This window comes from Cyrtonyx montezumae, unplaced genomic scaffold (genome assembly GCF_038088225.1).
Source record: "Cyrtonyx montezumae isolate F1298 unplaced genomic scaffold, pur_monq_1.0 scaffold_23, whole genome shotgun sequence".
In the NCBI taxonomy this organism is placed as follows: Eukaryota; Metazoa; Chordata; class Aves; order Galliformes; family Odontophoridae; genus Cyrtonyx; species Cyrtonyx montezumae.
Genome location: NW_027071970.1, coordinates 10,633,666 through 10,653,386, shown reverse-complemented (window position 1 = coordinate 10,653,386; position 19,721 = coordinate 10,633,666). Strand labels below are relative to the sequence as shown.

General features: G+C 46.1%; 1 protein-coding gene across 5 annotated transcripts in view; it reads left to right on the top strand.

Moving 5' to 3' along the window:
• The window catches only part of KDM2B (lysine demethylase 2B), a 96,429-nt gene that overhangs the window by 18,567 nt on the left and 58,141 nt on the right, over positions 1–19,721 (top strand). For 3 of the 5 annotated variants that reach the window (XM_065739194.1, XM_065739196.1, XM_065739192.1), the window contains exons 1-3: positions 9,354–9,422; positions 9,991–10,084; positions 10,938–11,091. In XM_065739194.1, the coding sequence (XP_065595266.1) occupies positions 10,001–10,084; positions 10,938–11,091 (238 nt within the window). In that variant the 5' untranslated portion in view covers positions 9,354–9,422; positions 9,991–10,000. Of the gene's footprint in view, positions 1–1,204; positions 1,312–7,070; positions 7,148–9,353; positions 9,423–9,990; positions 10,085–10,937; positions 11,092–19,721 lie in introns of those variants that run through there. The other 2 variants (XM_065739197.1, XM_065739193.1) reach the window with 2 other exon arrangements.

Genomic DNA, 19,721 nt, shown 5'->3' with positions numbered 1-19,721 from the left:
GGTGCTGGAGTGAGAGGTACAAGATGAGGGTGCCAGGGACTGTGGGGAAGTCCAGTACATAAAGTCAGATACTAACCAAATGCTGCATTTGTAGAGTGGATCCCTTAAATGCTGCAGGGTATTTCAGCCCACGTGAGGCAGAAATACTTGATTCATGTCTACTGTGTAAAGACCATGGTTTGCAATACCAAGATGTAGGAATTATTTCAGCATCAGAGCAGTAATCATCAACTTTGTTTTCACATACAGCTGTGATAGTCACAGAACTGGTACTACTTCTCTTGGCTGCATCACCTCCTTTTGACTCTTCTCAAAGTACTGCTTCTTATCAACAGCACCAGTTGCAGATGGAGAAATGGATGAGCCATAGCCCTAACCTGCAAGAATGTCATGTGCTAGGTGCAGCATTATGAAAATACTCTGAGGATGCAAACTTGGGGGTCAGTTTATACAAATAATTGTTCTTGCACGGGTCTTTTAAAACACGTAGCAGTCAGGATGCTAGATGGAGTGCTGCCCTTGGCAGAACTGGACCTCTCGGTTCTCGCTGCACGCAGTGGGAGGACGTGACCGACAAACACCTAGGATGGGTCCCGCAGCCCTTGCTGACCCACAGATAGCGCGGCACGAGGTTTTGAGCCTTCTGGGATGTACAGCCACACTGTGGCCAAACGCTGCACTACAGCCTGCCTGCCTGGACTTCCCTCCCTCACTGGAGTTTGCCGTATTGTGTAACGTTTGGTGCGTGTGATCCTCTTGTGTAACCAGAAGGGAGTGTTAAGATACCTAGGACACCACTAGGCTGAAGAACGAGACGCAGGATTGATCTTACTGTGACTGATGGACAGAGAGTTACTGTTCTGGCACCCAGGAGAGATGAGTTTAAATGTCTCTCAACAGGCTCCAGTTTCCATTTCCTCTCCATCTTGCTGGTAATGTCTTTCTCACTGTTTTCTCCTGCCATGCTTCCTAAAAGTTTGGTGTTTGAACGAGATCTTTGGTGAATTTTAATCTGGAGTAGAACAGTGAAGGATATTATAATGTAATTACTCAAATCAGAATTTGGCCAGAAGAATGGGTTTAATGTTCTTGTTATCTGTGGGGCACCTGCCTGCTGCTCATTTGCTGCTGTCACTACTACCAGCCAACAGGGGTACATCCTACCACGGTTCAGTGACTAACAGCTGATTTTTGGGGCTTCCAGGTGGACTTAGTCGACTGGGTGGATAATATGTGGCCACAGCATTTGAAGGAGAGACAGACAGATGCTACCAATGCTATTTCAGAGATGAAATACCCTAAAGTGAAAAAGTAAGTCTCTTTAAATGCTTTCCTCCTGACCTCCTGGTTTAATTCCTTTTGAACTCAAAAGCAAGTAGGAGAGTAAATAATGATTTATTTATTTATTTGCAGTGAGCAGGAAGAGGGGTTGATGTGGTTGACCTGCTTAAGTAGTGTAATGCTGATAAGCTGCTCCAGTTCTGAAGGAGAACAGTTTTGTATTTGAGAATTCTACAATGGTCCTCATGATCTTAAAACCTGTGGTTGGGATCTTTAGGAAAGGAATATTATGTATATGTATGCATTTTTTTCTAAATATTTTAAACGGAGATATAATTTACAATTTTAGTCAATTTTTAAACAAACCCCTTTGTAAAGTGCCTTTTCATTTCTCAGTTTTCAGCAACTGTTTTCAACATGGCAGACTGCCTCTGATTTTAAGTGATAAAGATGTAAGAGTGGTCAAATGCTGTAACAGGCTTCCTAGAGAGGTGGCTGATGCCCCATGCCTGTCAGTGTTCAAGAGGCACTCGGATAATGCCCTTAACAGTATGCTTCAAATTCAGGTTAGCCCTGAAGTGGTAAGGCAGTTGGAATTAGCAACCTGTTTTGGTCCCTTCCACCTGAACTGTTCCATTCTCCACGAGTGGTACCCCAGAAATCCCCTTCACAGGATGCAGATGTCATACAATTCATACAGCACAAAGTCCTTCTGTAGGCTGGATTCAGATCTTTCCCAGGTTCTAAACTACTAATGGCTGAAAAGTTGTTAGCTGATGTTTTCTGAAATGAGTTTGCAGTCCATTTTTAATAGGTATAGGTCTCCCTCAAAGATTTGTCATTCGTGGCAGTTCATTTATCTGTTGATGTTCCCAAATAATGGACTCACTGTGTATGTTGTGTTTCTGGTGGCAGAGGACCCTCTCAGAACAGGTTTGATGAGGATCATGGTAGTTTGTCCTGTTCCTGCCAATCCCAGTTGAAGTCTTTGGATGAGTTTGATAGTATAAACTCACCTCACTGCTCCTTCTGTTTGAATGTCTTTCTTGAAGTTGCAGTGGCCTTTTTGATTTTGCTTTTATAAATATTTGGAGTAAAGATTAGAAGAAACATCGCTACTTTTGGAGGCCTGAGAATTTGCGTTGTAAGAAGTTTCATAGGAATCATCGACTGAAATGGGGGGTTACTGTTAATAATGTAACAGCTGTTGACTTGTATGGCCAGTGAACAGCATATAATCCTGGAAGCACTACATTGACTTTACTGCTGTTTCTGTTTTAGAGGCATTTTCTATTGGCCAGACTTAATGCTGGCAGCATCTCACACTCTGTTGTTGAACCAACTTCTAGCATTTTGCTGATCACTTAAAACTGTTTCCAAACTGCAGTGTCTAAAATAGATTGATACTAACATATACAAAGAAGCGTGCAGTCACAAAGTGATATGCACCATTTAGTCTCTTATTCCATAAAAATAAACGTTCTGGAAGGTGCAGGTCTCTATAATAGGAGGGGCGTTAGGGCTTCCCCATGATGCTTGCCACGTCCTGTGATGTGCTGAGCACGCTCATTTCAGTAGAAGATGCTCTATCCTGAAAAAGTAAGCAGCTTATTAGGGTAGCCAGATATGGAGAAGAGTGCCAAATTTCACACATGCTTCTGGAAACATCCTATGACTTGCTCAAAGTTGTATAGTCACAGCAGAAAATAGAACTCAGGCAAGTTGCTTCCCCTTCCCAAGTGGTTAGTCTACTAAAAAACATGCTTTATTTGTAATAAGCTAAAATGAAGGAGCAGAATCGTGATTCAATTCAGGATTCCTGGACAGTACTAAGTAAAAAGTAAGGAAAAGTGTCCCTTACCTAGAGCAGGCACACTCCAGATACTGGGAAAAAAATGCAGTAAATCAACAAAACAAGGCAGAGATGGCTTAAAAGATAGGGTAACAACATGACTAACAGAATCTAGCACGAAAAGCAGAGTGTATTCTTGCAGTTCACTACTTGCATCATGAACTGCCAGATGGTAGGTTTCAAGGAGGGATTTTAGAGAAGCAGCAACTCAACAGATTTTGACATGGAGCTTTTCCCATGTGTGGGGGGTGACCTGGTACAAAGGAAGAAATGCCTGTTCAAGAAGCAGACACATACCCACAGAGGTTGCTGTCACTAGCAAAGTGAAGGTGGAGGTTGACAGCCTGATAAACTAGTAGATGTGATAGGTAAAGGGAAGCTAAAAAGTTAAAGACTAGGTGCTTGAAATGTGAAAACAGAGTTTGTTGTGGGGAAGAAGAGTTGCTGTGTGTAAGGGTTAAAGGCAAGGATGATGCAGCTGGAACGAAAGGGATGATCTAGTGAGCATCATCTATCAGAAAGGATAGGGAAAGATGATTTACAGCACTGGTGGCACAGAATTCTTATTGGTCAGCAGAAGCAACAAAGATAAATTTAAAACCAAATATTGATAGTCTAGGAGCACCAGAGAAGTTGTCTTGGATCAGGACAAAGCTCTGTGATGCTCAGTAACCTGTCTGCTGTTGCCTGCTGTCATAGCTGCTCTGGGAGGAATGGGAAAACAGCTTAAGGATAAAATGATGTGGCCCCTTAATAGATTTCTGAACTTCCACTGTAAGCAGTTCAGACAGGGACTTCCTGAGCTGGAAGTGGTTTCTGTGTGCTTAGTGACTCTCAAAAGATTTTTCTTCCATGAACTTGTCCAGTTTAAATATGAAATCCTCAGGAGATTAGCTTTCTCCATCACTGGAAATTCAGACTGCCCCTTTCCTTTATAGATACCGGTCCCAGGTATTGCTGGGAGTGCCCAGAGGGCATGAGCCCTTATTAAAGAGATTGTGTTCAGTCGTGGAGCTGAATGTCAGTGCTGTCACTTGTTTCACGTGTCCCATTCGTATCTGCAAATCTCCAGTGTTCATATTTAATTCTGACTGTTGCTTAGGAATGGGATTGTTTCATTTCATTTGTGTTTGTAGCGTTCTCACAATACTGACTTTGCAGTATGCGATCCCCACCATTAACGTGTTCCCTACAAACAAAAAGCACTCCAGCGAGCGCGTTGCAGTTTTGCAGACACAGATGGCATTACCAGACACAAATGTCTGTCTTGGCTCTGCACATCGAGTTCCGTGCTGAGAGTGAAGTTAGAGAACGCTCCATCTGCCACGCTGCTTCGGTTACTAGGAGTGCTGCACGTGCTGGAGGCTGCTGTGGCTTTCACTTGGATTTGCACCATTAACTTTAAAAAATAATAAAAATTCAGGGTAATGAAGTTACTCATCTGTCTGTGAGTACTTTCCTCATAAGAGCCTTAGAGGACTGAATTAAGTGAGGAAACAGTCTATGTCAAAAATAAGTAAGACTTTCCAAGCAGCGTGTCACGTGAGAAGTTAGGGGCTGGCCTGCTGAGATGGTGTGACAAGATTTAAACTGATGTAAATCGGCACTGCCTCTGGAAAAACTGCCCTGTGCCCACGTTGTCCCATCTTTACTGCTAGAACGTGCTGTTATGCAGCTGCAAAGTAAACTGGACTAGAGATTGGTCTGGCTGAAAACTGACTCAGAAATTAAGAATTGGTCACTTTTCAGCCATTCCAGCTGCCACATGGTTGCATGAATGTCTGTGCCAACTGATGGGCGGTGCAAGGGTGTGAAAAAATCATGGCAGTGGGATTGCAGGCAAAACCCTTCTGCAGCTCAGGCAAGGGACAGGTCTGCATGACGCTGGGAGAGCAAACAGTGGCTCACTGGTGCTGAGATCACAGAGCCTGTTTTCAAAGCATTGGCAGCAAAATAGCAACTGTGCCAAGCCTCAACCACTGCAGCAGCCTTTTGGCCTCCAGAATTCTTCTCATTACTTAGAGTACCTAGGCACTGCTATGACAGATCTCTGGTATCACTGCTGTCCTTCAGTATTTTACATGAAACATTGACTTGTTCACAAAAGAGCGCTGCTGTGATACAATATACTGCTAGCTCTGTTTTTTTCCTCTGCTAGGCAGTTATTCAGCCATCCATTCATTTCAGTTCATTCATTCCTTTACTAAGCAGAGATGGATTTAAGCAGATGCTAAAATGCTCTGTGGAGCTGTGGGCTAATTAGAAGCTGAGGGTGTGCCTCCAGAGACAGAAGCTGCCCTTTGAATTGAGGGTCCCACAGGACAACCTGGTGCTGTTTAATGTACGTGTGATACTCCTGTGTGTGTTGTGTGTCATTTGTGAATTGCTTTGGATACAAAACCGCCCCACAGATCTAATTAACTACAAGAAAATGAGGCCGGTAAGCATGAGTTCTCAAACTTCTTAAGCTAGCCAGGTAAATAAAACGTCATGTCTTCAAGTTGATGCATTAGCCTCAAATCCTCCCTTGTGTACAGCTTGGAGGACTTGTGGAGTTATGAGTACATCTGAAATAAATGCTGCTTTTTTGAAACTTTGTGGTGTAGCCAAGCAGCCATGTCACAAAGATGGAGAAATGAGTTGGATTTGCAGACACCAGGATGCTGTTCCAGCTTCGTGCGCTCACAGGGCAGACAGGCCAGGTTTGTGCACACTGGGAGGTTGGTTTGTTTCTTCATAGCCATCGCTGCCTTCTCAGAAGTTTAAGCTTCCAATTGAGAGAGAGGCCTCTCAGTTCTTAAAGTTCAAAGGTAACCTCCCCGGCATTAGCTGACTGTGAGCCGTAGCGGTGAGGTTTGCAGACGGCCTGAAATGGTAGCTGGGTGCAGCTCTGCTGTTCCTCTCTAGGAGCTGTCTGTGCCAAAATCCGATGGCTGGAATGTAAATAACTCCTTCCTTGTGAGGTCCCTGCATGCAGCAGGAGGCAGGCCGGGCTCTGCGCTTCATTGGCACCTCGGATGGGAGCACCAAGTGGGATGAGGTCGGTGTCACCTCTCTCTTTGCTACCGTCGTGATCTGTATTTCTGGTTGCTTTGCAAAACCTCTAGTGCAGGCTGAGGCTGTCTCTTATCTGGTGTGTTGTTTTTGTCTGCCTGACTCAGCTTGTAACTCCCTCAGGGCAGGCACCAGGTCCTTTATGTGCTTTTGAAGTGCCTGCTGCACGCTCCACCTTTAATGATTAGTTCCTCTGTGGTCTGGAGAGGCGATGCTTTGCCTGAAGAGCTCCTCACCTCAGGCCCAGCTCCTGGGGGGGGGACCGGGGCTGTGGGCTTCGCCGGGCCCTTCCAAGGCAGAGCCGGCCCCGATGCTGCAGGTGGGTGCTCGCGCCCCGCCCGCAGGCTGAAGATCCCCGCTCCGCGTGGGGAAGCAATGGGGGGAAGGCGAGGACCCCTTTCTGCGAGGTTCCCGTTCCGTGGGGGGAGGCCAGGGTCCTCCCGCGTGGGGAAGATAGGGTCCCCCTCCTCCGTCAGGGAGGTGGCGGGGGTGGGGCGGCGGAGGACGGCAGAAGGGGCCGCGAGCGGTGGCCCCGTGTCTCCCGGGTGACAATGGGTTCTTTTGTCTCGCGGCGTAATTTGCGGCTTTCGGTTACGGGGCCCCGCCGCGGGAGCGTGGCTCGGGGCCGCGGGCATTGTGCGCTCCACGCGGGGCGGAGGTGAGGGGCAGCGCGGGGCTCTCCGCTCCAGCTCCCCGCTCCGGCACTCGCGGTCGGCTCATGGGTTTGTGGTATTCGGTTTCAGGCTTAGGGGATTTCAACCAGCCGGCGCTGCTCCTGGGAGGAAGGAAGAGTGAGCTATACTTTTCTCATTGGCCCGAACAAAAAACAGAAGCCTCTGCTGGGGTTTGGGAGTGGTTTATGGGCTGAGCTCAGTGGCAGGGGAGCCCTCGCAATGCCAGAGGGAATAGAGCCGTATGGTGCACGATACCTAATGCGAGAGAAAAGGAGCTGAGCTCAGGGTAATGCCGCCTGCGTGTGCTCACGCATCTCCCCCGAGTCCGTGTGCATGTGCATTTCCCTGCCCGCGCGCGTGCCTGCGCCCGTGCGCGTCTGCATCCTGCCGTGTCCGCTGCTGTCTTTGTTTCTCTGTTTGCTTGCGGGTTCGGAGCGATGCGTGGCGAGTGCATTGTGGGTTTGCCTGCGAGCGTGCTGCGCGCCGAGCAGCGGCTCTGCGTTGTTTCTGCCTCCATCTGCTCGGTGGTTGCCTTCCTTTGGATCATCCCCTGTGCTTTTTGGGGGATGATCTTCCCTGCGAGTTCGCAGCTTACTCCATGTTTCTTTGCATCCTTTCACTAACGGATTTCCCCAGATTTATTTTTTCCTTTTGGGGGAGGGGGGGTAAAGTCCCCTTTCCCCTATACCACAGATCCTCCAAAATAACTGCATTAACCTAAACAATTCCCGGCTGTTAGAGCATGTAACAAACTCTGGTGGGGAAGGGAAGCTCTGCTATGGGTGATTACAAGCAGCTGCCTGGTGTAAAGCCCACGCTAGCACTATGCAGGGCTTGGATGTGGCAGAGGATGCCTGAAGTTGGGGCATCCTCTGCATCACCTGTGCTCTCAGAGCATACCTCCAAGGTTACATCCCTGCACGCTGCTTGGGGTTGCGCTCCCATGACCCCGTTACGGCTGCGGCCCTGCATTTCTGTCAGCGCGGTTACTGTGCGACAGCTCTTTTTTTTACTAATAATTCTTATTACTGTGGGTGCGTGTGGTGCAAAGATACCCTGAAAAGTTGCTCCTTCCCCACCCCAGCAGCTGCTGGAGCAGCGGTGTGGGGCTGCACGGGGCCATGTGACTGCGGCGCCTTGGGAAGGAAGCGCAGAGGTCAGTGCAAAGGCATTGTGCCAGGCACGCTGCGGGGCCGGACAAAAGCGGGCCCGGTGGGGTGGGTGAGCAGCAGCAACTGAATGGGAACTGTCGTGGCTCCTTTGTGGACGGGAAGGAAGAAAGGTGTTTTTGTATTTCAAAACGCGCCGTGGGTTTTTGGTAACCACCATTTGCGTGGCTCGTGGGACCCACCTGGATTGGAACGGGGATTGCGCGTAGAGCTGCGAGAAACCAGAGGGAAATGCACAGCAAGAGAGTAGAGGGAAATGCACAGAAACGCGTGTTGGCACTGCTCGCTGCCTGGGTGTTTTCTCGCACAACTCACTTCTCAGCACTTAGGTGTGATGGGGCACGAGTGCTGCAGTTTCTGGGTGCAGACAGGCCAGAGCTCCAGGTGTGGGTCAGCTGTGGGTGGGTGGGCCACAGCCGTGCGGGGCTGGGTTTGCTGTAGGGCCGTGCTGTAGGGTGCGGGCGCCCGCAGGTAGCCTGGTCCTACAGGAGTGCGTGTGCATTGACACCTCGCCTTGCACAAACAAAAGGAATCGATCCCAGAAGGGTTTGGGTTTGTAAAGCACAGTGCAACCTCCCCTCCATCCTCAGTGCTGCCTGCGGACACGGGGTTTGTTTCCGTTTGTCTTTATTAGCCACGATTCCGTCTGTGACTTTTTGCAGCTCGGCTCAAAGGAAGGTGACTTCCTTCCCGGGAAGGGAAGTTGCTTTTAATTTCTGCCCGACTTCTTGTAGCGAACAGCATCCCGGTGGGCTGCAGGATGAAAGGAGAAATTTAAGGGAGGGATTTAAAAAAAAAAAAAAAAAAAAAGGCGTTTGGGAGGCGAGGACTCGTATTTTGAAATGGAGCGTGCACACAGCCCCTGGGCTCGCTGGGATTTCTGAAGCACCCCGGCTGCCCGGGGCTATTTCTCCGCTCCCGCTGCTGGGGGCGCCGCGCTGAGCGCAGCCGTAATGGCGGCGCGGGACCCTCCGACCCCGGCCCGCCTTCCTGACAGCGCTGCGTGCCGGCCTGTCAGCCCGGGCTCGCGGCGGTTGCTAGGCAGCGGCTCCTGGGGCCGAGGGCCGCGCTGATTGGTCGGGCGGCCGCAGCCTATCGGCGCGCGGGACGTTGCACGCCGCCTGCATACTGCCGAGCCTCTCGCCACCTGGATGTGCCGAGAAAAAGGCACCGTGCCGTGATACCTTTATTTATTATTATCGTCATCTTTAATCATTTTTATTTTCCCCTCCTCCTCCTCTTTCTCTGGTACCGTTTCCGTAACTCTAAAAAAAAAAAAAAAAAAGCCAAAATAACAACAACAACAACAAAAAAACGATCCTAAAAAAAAATAATAATAATAATAAAAACCCCAAACAGGCTATGAAACGGAGACCGGAACAAGGAAAAGAGGTTAGTGGGTGAAGCGGTGTGCGTTTCCTGCGGCCGCAGGGCGCTGCAGCTCGGCCGGGGCTGCGGGCGGGGGCGCCGCGGGCGGGGGGGCCGGCGGCCGCTGCTGGGATGCCTGGGAGCGCTGGGAACAAAAAGGAGTTAGCTCGCCGAGCGAGCTCTGTGCCCCCGGCTCCTTGCAGGAATGGCAGCGGCGGCACGCAGGTGATGAGCGCTCGGGAGCGTTTGTGGGCGAATGCGATTTTTGGAAACTTGTGCGTACAACTCGCGGTGAAGGTTATGTCCGAGCGATGGAGGGGAGCGTGGAGCTTCTGACAGCGTCACTCCCAGCCCTCCTCCGTTCCCCGACTCGGGGAGCTTGCTCCCAGTTGTACAGACAAGCACACTCCAACTCGGAGATGCATGTTTTACGGTTACAGTCAAATTATCATCACTTCAAGAGACAAAAACCCTTGTGCTGTAAATGCAAAAATGTGACTGGATGGAAATGGTATTGCACATGCAATACTCTGCAAATGAAGAAATGAAAAATACTGTTTCAGGTTGATTCATTTTTGTCCTTTGCTTTCAGGTACTGTTTGATGAGTGTGAAAGGATGCTTCACTGATTTCCATATTGATTTTGGAGGCACTTCAGTGTGGTATCACGTTTTCCGTGGGGGGAAGGTAGGTGAACCTTGCTTGATGTTAGTTTTTATTCCTCTCTGCGTCTTACAGCAGGAAGGGGTTGCTTGCTTATGTTTTTCTTTCACTTTTTTTTAATTCTTTGCTAGTCAGTTGCCAGTGTATTTCAGTTACCTTTGATGTAGGTGCAGTTTGCAGAGCTGGAAGGACACTTCACCTTTATGCAACAAGCAAGCAGTTTGTTTGCAATCCATAACATGTGTGGTGGTGTTTTTGTGCTTGTTAGTGCTGCGTGGTTACAAATGTCATGCAGTGAGTACCTTGGTTGGGTCAGAGTGCCCACGTAAGTCACCTTCAGTAGCTGGAGCTTTGCAGTTTCCTTTCAGAGATTCCATTTTCCTTCTGTATGCACACTGTAGCTGAGCTGAAATATTGCAGAATAATGTTAAAATTCTGCTGCATGTGTGGCTGTGTTCACATCTTCACTGGTTTAGGTTGCCTTTCCTAATTGTAGTGTAGACAGCATTAGGTGGGCACTGATATAAATAGAACAGATTGATCACTTCTGTTGTACAGATACTGCTCATCTGTGTACAATGAAGTTGTACTATACAACATACTGTTCTGAACTGAAAGCAAATTGTGCAGGCATCTTCTGAATGAGATGTTTCATGGAAGAGATGACAACTGACAGTTATCTTGCCACTTCCAGCACATAATTGCTGCTGCTGTCTGCTCTGGACCTCAGTACAGCACCTGGAAAATGTGTTTTATGCAGAAAGCAGGCTTGCTGCTCTGTGTTCGTTTCTCTAACGCATGATACGCTTCTTGGAATTTCTCAGCTGTGTATTTTTGTTGACTGTGGGTAATAGTTACATCTTTGCTTTATTTTTAGATCTTCTGGCTGATTCCGCCTACTCTGCAGAATCTAGAACTTTATGAAGAATGGGTTCTCTCAGGAAAGCAAAGTGATATCTTTCTGGGAGACAGGGTGGAACGATGCCAAAGAATTGAGCTGAAACAAGGCTATACATTCTTCATTCCTTCAGGTATCACTTGCTAACTGTTTTTGGAGTCACTGGAGTTGTGTTTGGCTGACAGTTTTCTGTAAGAGTTCTTCCCATCTAAGGCCTGTGCTGAGCTTTTTATTCGCTGTGGCAAGGAAGGATGAGGGGCTGAATGCATTTGATTTCCTGGGAATTCTCTCATTCAAACTGAGGATGTATATGCAGTGACCACTTGAGAGAGGCCCGGGGTCTCTGGGGCTGTCAGTCCACCACTTCTCAGAGGCACTGTGACTTTTGTTACTGCTGTTGGTTTTCTTGGAAAAGCATTTTTCTCTTTTTCTTATTCTGAGATAAAACTGCTGTTAAATATGTCCAGTGACCTCTTCTGGCAAGTTTAACCTGCGTTTCAGTTACCCCTTTGCTGCTGTCTGTGGTCTGAAGCGGACTGATTCCTGATAGAGCCCAGTGGAGATTCCACTGTATGGAAGAGCAGCTGTTATGCTCCTTCAAAGCTGCTTTGTGGGGAAACAACGTTATTTTATGGTTATAATTCTTCAGGACTTCTGCTGCTGGAGGTTGTGCTGAGTATGGACATCTGCCAGTAGCTCAGGCGTGCCATGTTTTCACACTGCTGCCTGCCTCAGTGGCTAAGTTGCACGACTCAGGCTCTTCCTGCAAAGCATCCAGACAGTTGCTGCTTTGAAGGCTGGTGTCTTCAGGCCTTTATTCTGCTGCCTAAAATGGATTAAGGATGGTGCAATCTGTAACGCTCTTCATTTCAAATGATATCAGGCTTTGCTCTATATGACTATTATGGGTCTGCAAGCTTCTTTATAATGATATAATACATTGCCTCTGTCTAGTGGAGCTTACCAGGGAAATAAATATTGATAGCCTTTTTACATGACAGAAGGACTGCTTGGTAGTTCTTCAGCTCCTAGAATTACTCCGCAGAGATAAGGGTATTACATTTTTTTTTTATCTTGGAGATGGATAGAATACAGGTCATGAAAAGACACTGATAATGTTCTTGCTAACTAAGGAGCATTGTTAGTATCAACTGAAAGCTGGAAATTTGCATGTTTGGTAAGTATTTGGTCAGAATCAGCTTGGAGGTGACAGGTAAAAGGACCCGGAGGGTGGAGGAGTTAATCCATTAAAGGAATTAGGTCTTCCCTTGAAACAGGTCAGAATGTGCTGTTACTGTTTGAACTAGGTGTTTGAGTGTGCCTGTGCTGTTTGCTTAGATCCCATTACTGCATCTTCATATTTATCTTCACTCCCTTGTGAGCAGCCTCCTACGAATAAGACTTTGTGTGTTAGTTTAGTCACACTTGGCAGTTGGAATACAGTAAGTTGTGGGAGATATACAGGACACAGCTGTAGCATGGTGGCTGAAGTGCTTCCACATGGTTTTTTACTATAGTTTCTGTTTTTGTAGGAATGCCTCTGGTACAGAAATATCAATACCTCAGCCATTTTACGCCCCGTGGCAAGTTTGAAAGACAGATATGAAAAATTTCTCCTTAAGCACCTGATGATTTCAGTTTTTGTTCTACTGTATATTGTCAGAAACCTTCACAAATCTCTTATGTGAAAGGAGAATATTTTCACCTTTTTTAAAGTATGAAATGCCCAATTAAAGCTGTTCCAGGTCAAGGCGTGTAGCCTTGTCACAGGAACTGACCTATCTGACCTCTTTGCTCTGGTTTGTGAGAGTATCACACTAGTTAGTGTTAGAATGTGTTTTGTATGTGCTTTGTGCCTGTGGTAATGTGTGCCTGTGAAACCAGTCCGTCCCACGCTTTCAGTTGAGCCCGACGAACTCGTAACCAGCCTCAAATCGGGTGCAATGACACGTGTGCTCAGAGAGTGTGGAATGATAAAGCTGGTGCTCAGCTGGACTGTGACTGAAGATCATCACAGTGAAGGACCTTTTGCATAAAATATCCTGCTGTGCTCTCATTTTCAAGTCATTTTTGGGGGTGGTCCTAGCAATGCTGTTATATCATCACAGTGTAAAGGATGAAGTAGGTAGAGGAGGCTGTAACAAGACACATGGGGGAGTAAGATCATAGGCTTGTGGGAGATGGAAGGTTTCTTTGAGAATCTAGGATCAGCAGTAGATCCAGTAAATCCTTGAAACTACAAAGCAGTTGCACAAGAATGGGAGTTATTCTTTCAGAAGGCATAATTATAGTGCTCACCAGGGCCTCAGGGTATTTCCCTCTGCATCACTGCCTTCGTCTTTTCAGGATTAGGCTTAAACCAGTTAATTTCTACCTATGCTTCTAACCCTGGAAAGCACTGAGAGGCATGATCACAGCTGTGGAATCAAGGAGAAAATTGTCCAAGTATTATCAGCCTGGTGAGTCACTGTGGGTCAAAGTGCACCCTGCAGTATTTTAGGAGGCCCTCCCTGCTATGGGGTTGGGGGAAGTTAAGCTGGGGTTCTGAGGGACACTGTGTCTGTTGCCCTGCATAGGACCCAAGCCACACACTTCATGGCCCCATGGGACTTTTCCAAACAAGTGATGCAGTGTTAGAAGCTCTCACCTCCCACTTTACCAGTTCCCACTGATGAGTCAAGGATGATCAACTCTGGTAAAGTCTGCAGTAAAGTGGTTGTTTAACTAAGAACCTGGCCTTTTCTGTTAGTATGATCTAAACTGATGCCAGCGTTTAATTGTCAGTTGACAAATACAAGGCTTTCTGACGTGTTGAAGATTATAGCCAGACTAATGTTCAAGATGATAGAGCAGCTGAGGTTTCAAGAGGAGAAGGAAGCAAGAGTAGCTACCAGTGTTAACATGTGATTTATTTTTTCTCCCTGTAGAAATCTGATTTGTTTTCCCAGGATGGGAGATCACTTGCTCTTGTTCATAAAGACTTTAGTAAGGGATGCTATGGCTCTAGGGTGTTAGCACTGTGTGTGTTATCACAAGAAATATTTAGTCTTTCAAATGGTTCAGTGTTCAGCACGGATGAAATTTGGAGAAGGTAATGTGTCTTGCTGTGATGTAGTGCAAGTGGATGCTGCCTAGCTGATCCATCTGCCAAGCAGACGGGCATTTATGGAGTGCTTCTCTTCTCAGGTATCAACTGTGATGTTTTCAGAGAGGAAGAGCATAATCTCAGTATGCAGCTGTTGTCTCTGCAGGGACGCACAGCCATGTCATCAGTCACAAATCTAGAGCTTGTCCAGCATTGTTTGTGCTGACAGCTGTATGGAGTGTGTTCCGTGATGGTTTGCACTGGGGGTGTACAGAGTGAAAGCACCTGGGCTACACTGAGGTGTTAACTTACGGAGACAGTATTCAGGTGTTTCTGGTGACTGTGTGAGGGGCAGACTGAGCTGGTATCTGGGCAGCACCCCCTGATTTCTGCCACTCAGGATTGCTGTAGGCACTTTTCTCTGGCTTGGATGCGACCGCTTGTTCTTCGTTTAGGTACTGGCTGCTGCTTCTCTGCAGCCTGGGAATGCACTGCTCACGAAGTCAGTGCAGTGAGTTAGCCAGTTCTTGAATGCTTTTAGTGCTTGTCCTTTTACACTGAACGTAAATATTATTCTTTTACACCACTAAGTGACTTCTGAGGAGCATGTTCTCTCCTCGCTTCCTACCCTTTACCTTCTCCATTCTTCATGCCCTAATAAACCACCTTGTCGTTCCTTGAGCTTTTTTTGGTTGTTATTTGTTTTTGAAGTGGTACTTTGTGTGGAATTCTCATCTTGATTCTCAGAATACCACATTGTGTACTTCTAAACTTGGCTCCCTGAACCCAAACTCAGAATTGAGCGTAACCAAAGTGAAAAAAGTCATCTTTTTTCAATCTAGATGCTCTTTTGAGTTTTGCTCTGTCATTTTCATGGTAATTGTTCAGGGACCTGATGGGGATGTTGACAGTGTTGTCCTCTACAAACAAGACATCGCAGTGGCGTGAGATATGCTAAGATCATTTCTGTCTTTCTAATGGCTGGTCTTTACATCTGCCAGTAGCAATCCAAGTAAGATGCCAGTACCAGGTCCAGGAAGTCGCTGTACATTCAGGAACTGAATGATGTACTGCCATTAGATGGTTGTAGAAGACTTCTGCAGCACTGATTTATTAGCCCTTCCCATGATCAAAGTCTGGAGAAGGTAACCTGCTGGCAGCTGGCGTGGTGTGCCTTTCTGCCTCCTCTTAAACTTCTCACTGGTGTCGCTGCAGACTTCTCTTACCAAAGCTGTGTTTCACCTTGGAGTTTGGCAGTCCTCCAGGGAGGAGAAAAGCCGTTTGTTTTGCTTTACTTTTTATGTTCTTCGTAATGCACCGTGGGGCATTCCACATGGAAAGATGCTATTAAAATCTCTTAATTTCTAGGGAGATGAAAAATGAGCCACAGTCTAGCAAAATATTCTCATTGTTCTGTGGTGATTGTTATGGTAACTTGAGAGTGCTCCAAACTTCTGGTTTTCAGTCAAATGCAGAAATAATGGCTTTTCTTGGATGAGTGTTTTATGGGAAGGAAAGGGATGTTCTGTGCTTGAATCTAGGCAGCAACCAGCAAGGATACAGAGCACTTCAGATTCAGTTATCAGTACGATTCTGCCTGTTATGAGTGTACAGTCCTAGGTGGCCTCTGCTTTGCCAGCCAGTATTTGATGAATTATTGTGTAATGGGGCCAGAAGGTAGCACACAGTCTTTCTATCAACGAGGATGACAGGCTATTAAAATCTGACTGGTAAATTTCTTTTTTGCAGGGAGTTGTGCTAGGGTTGTGTTGCTGCCTGGCTATTTTTGGTTGCTGTCCGCTTTTTCCATTTCAGGAGCTTCCACTCACATTAATGGAAGCTCCATGCCTGGAACCTGTAGGGACCCAGCGATGAGGATCAGTGAAGAGCATCAGAAGGTTTTTGCCTCGAGTGTCTACTTTCAGACAGAGGGTGACAGAATAGTGTTGAATTTTAGTTCTGTTCTCTGCAGTGCTCTGCCTGATTTCTTATCAAATTATGTAAGATTGAGAAGTGCTGAGCTACCTACATTGCTGGAGACAAATTAAGTTCTTACTCTTAAAATGTAAACATGGCATTTCCTAGATATTCTTGATTGTGGATGCTGTTACGGCACATTAATACTGTGAGAAATTACATCTCACTTGCTGGCAGTGCCCACTGGAAGGTCATCTCCCTTGTCACTTGATTTTTATTTTTGTAATGTGACTATTTCAGCTTTTCCAGACCAAACTGGTGTAGAATTGTAGGAAGATATGTTTGCTTTCTGTGTTACAGAGCAAAATACCTGTTCAGTTACTACTGGAAGCAGATGCACCGTGGGTTTGCCTTGGAGTTGGCAGTCAGTTTGCCCTATAGCTTTACTTGTTAATAATCTTTTTTATTATTCTCAGAAGGATAATTGCATTCTTGAAGATGCAGTAGGAATTTGCAGTCCTCTGAAATCTTCTAACAAGTTTGCAATATTTAATGATACTTGTTTTATAAAATTCATAAGATAATGAGATTGTATCTTTCTTTTAGCTGTTCAGAGAAGGTTTTTTTTCTCTTTTTCTTACTGTTAATTTTACCTTCTTGATTTACTGGAGATGATAACATCTAAATATTCAAGCCTTTCATAGGAGCTGTGGAGTAATTTGTAACTGTAAATCAGCTGAGGGTATTTCTGAGTCTCCTGAATAAAATTCCTGCTCAGTGCTGGTTTTGCTTCATAATCTAGGATTATTTTGAAAAGGGAGAAATACTCATTAATCACCAAGAGCTGAAATAAAAAAAAGATAACTTCGGAAGAAAATCTAAGTGGGCAGAGCCCACTGTGCCCCATAAATGGCACAGAGCTGTGCCAGCATCACCAGGCTGTGGGGAGCAGTGCTGCCTACATGTCCCTGGGTCCTCAGCCTCTTACAGGGCTGGGGGGTGGCCCTGCCCAGCACTGATGGAGCAGCACTGCTGTTGAGGTGTGCTGGCTTGAAACCAATCCCCTCTGAGGAAGTTTTCTATTTACTGCCTGATCCCTGAGGCCACGCAGCCTCTGTATGTCTCTCTCATCTGTGTGATTTAGTAGTAGCTTTAGATAAGGTTCAGCAGGTGCTTTTGTTTTTCTTTCAACCAGAGAGGAACAATACTTTCTTCCCATGACTTCTGGATTTTTTTCTATCCTTAATGCCTTTCTTCTGATACTATTCCAGTGTTGTTTTTTTTATGCAATAAGGATAATTTTCTTTTTTTTTTTGTTTTTGTTTCGAGAGCATTGCTGTCTTTCAGAATGTTTCCAAGGTGAGAAGTGTTGCTCATCTCTTGCCCCACACTAACCCCTGGCACACCCAGGGCTGTGCAGCAGTACAGGAGTTAATGTAAATTGCAGGAAGCAATGGCTGAGGAAGAACTGGTGCCTCTCTCCAGGAGCAGGCAGGGCGTGGATGATGGTAAAGCAATCCCAATGGCCTTCATCTGTGCCTCGTGGGTATGTGCACCTTCTCTGGAGGTCTCCCTCTTTACAAACCCTTGCAGCTGGGAAGCTTCCAACGTGGGCGTTCTTGTTTTTGCGGTCACAATGAACATTCATTCTCTTCACAATTTGAGCTCTGGTTGCATCTAATCTGTGGAAATTAATTGAATGTGCCATCCAAGTTCAGAGCTCATTTCCACAAAATACAGTGCTCGTGGAAAGTGTTTCCTGCTTTCCGCTTGTCTCTTTCCTCCTACTTCTGTTTTTCTGGTACTGATGTCTTCAGTTTTTCTCTGTACACACTCTTGTTAATATTAGAACAGACTTTTTTTCCCTCGTAGCTTCTGTGCCAGTCTTCCTGTGTTTTTCTACATTGTCAATTCTTCATCCTTTTTGTCTAATCTTGCACGTAGTGTCCTGCATCCCTGCAATGCACTTCTCTGTGTTTGTGCCTCTGCAGTTTTAATATTCCGTGCTCCTCAGGCAAGCTGAAACTATTTTGGGATGCAGTGTGACTGCAGAATGCTCTGCAGCTGAGTGGCCAAGATCCTCCCAGCAGGTGACAGCTCTGCCAGGGCTGTGCCCTGCCTGTGGCAGCACGTGGGCTGCTGGAGATCTGTGTGGAATGGGTGGCACACACACGTTGTCCTTGCTCATCTCTGAGCCACGCGTGGAAGTTGTTTTGCTCTGCTTTGCACAGAGGTAGGGAACTTGGCTTCTGAGGCTTTTACGGTCGCTGGCTTTCTGTGGGTTGCTTGGTTTCTGGTTTATTTTTAATTTATTTCCTAACTCTAGTGGATTTCAGTGCTTTGTTGTTGAGAAGTATGTCATTAAAGAACAGTTTTTTTCACTCATTACCGGAAATACATCCATCTTGAAGGACCTTAGCTGAGAAGTTAGGCATTTACATCTATCGACTGAAGTGCTCATTGTTTGTTAATGCATAACTATCTGGTTTATAAACATAAATAGGGAATTAATTATTATCTGCAGGACCAGATGTTGCCTCGTATATTTTAGGGAAGTCCTTTATTCTGCATCTCTTCTAGCTTTCCAGTAACAATGACATTGATGCTCCATTTATGTTGGTAAGGCATTCTGTTGAGGGATTGTCATGTTTGGGACACCGTTTTTTGGAGCATTGGCTCGTGGCATTGATTTTCTGTTACTTTTGGATGATATTGAGACTGCTACCAAGGAAGTCCAGAGGCCGTTAATACAAAGGCCCTTGACATTTAATAGGACAGAGTTGAGAGGTTGTGGATCTTGTGATGAGACTGAAACCCAAAGAGCAAAGAAAAAAATATGAAATCGATTGCACTCCAGTGTGGAATTTTCACTGAGGAAATATAATTTGTAGGAAGAAGCTCCTGTGTGGGTTGTATTAAAAAGTGGCACTTTAAAAACAGAAGCATGTTGTGTTGGTGTTTTATTTCTTTGTAAAATGAAGGATATTTATTTTACCTTTCACAGATGTCTAGAAAGCCAGGTTTCAGCTCAGTGACTTGGTTTCTCTTAATTGACTTGAAAATCTTTGATAACAGACCGTGTTTAGAATGATGTTGATGATTCCATGGAAATAACTTGTTGCATCTCTCAGTCTGTTGGTATGTGGATGGGTCTGTGCTGGGGGAGCTGCAGTGTGAGCTAGTGGTGAGGGCTGCTCAGTGTTGTGCTGGTAACTGGCTGCTTCTCACCTGACTTCTGCTGCCTCTCAGCTGTGTAGCTGTGCACAAGGCATTCTGCTTGTTTGTTCATCTCTGGAACTGACAAGCTGAATTACCGTGCAAGCTGACCTTGGGTATTGCCACCTACCCAGTAAGTGAGCTTTGGGGTCTCAGCAGCAGATTTGCTTCAGTGCAAGATTTCCATTCATTCCCCTAAACTCCAGAGATCTTTGATTACCTAGTGGAAGTGCTAAATGCCTTGACCTTGCATCTTTTTTCACTTCCCAAAGACTAGGATTGGGACTGTCATTTATCTTGCCAGTAGTTTTGCTCTTGGTACAGATTGATGTGTTTCATGTGAGGTGATGAACTGCTTTAGCTGAAGATTTTTAATATGGTCACTGCACTACCCTTAAAGGAAGGGAAAAAAAATCCTCTTTAGTTGGTTATTCTCGATTTTTCAAGTATTAAACACATTGAATGGTGGCAAGGGACTTCATAATTATGCTAACTGGAGCAGGACAGATGTGGTAATACCTGAGGTGCCACAGCTACAAGCCACC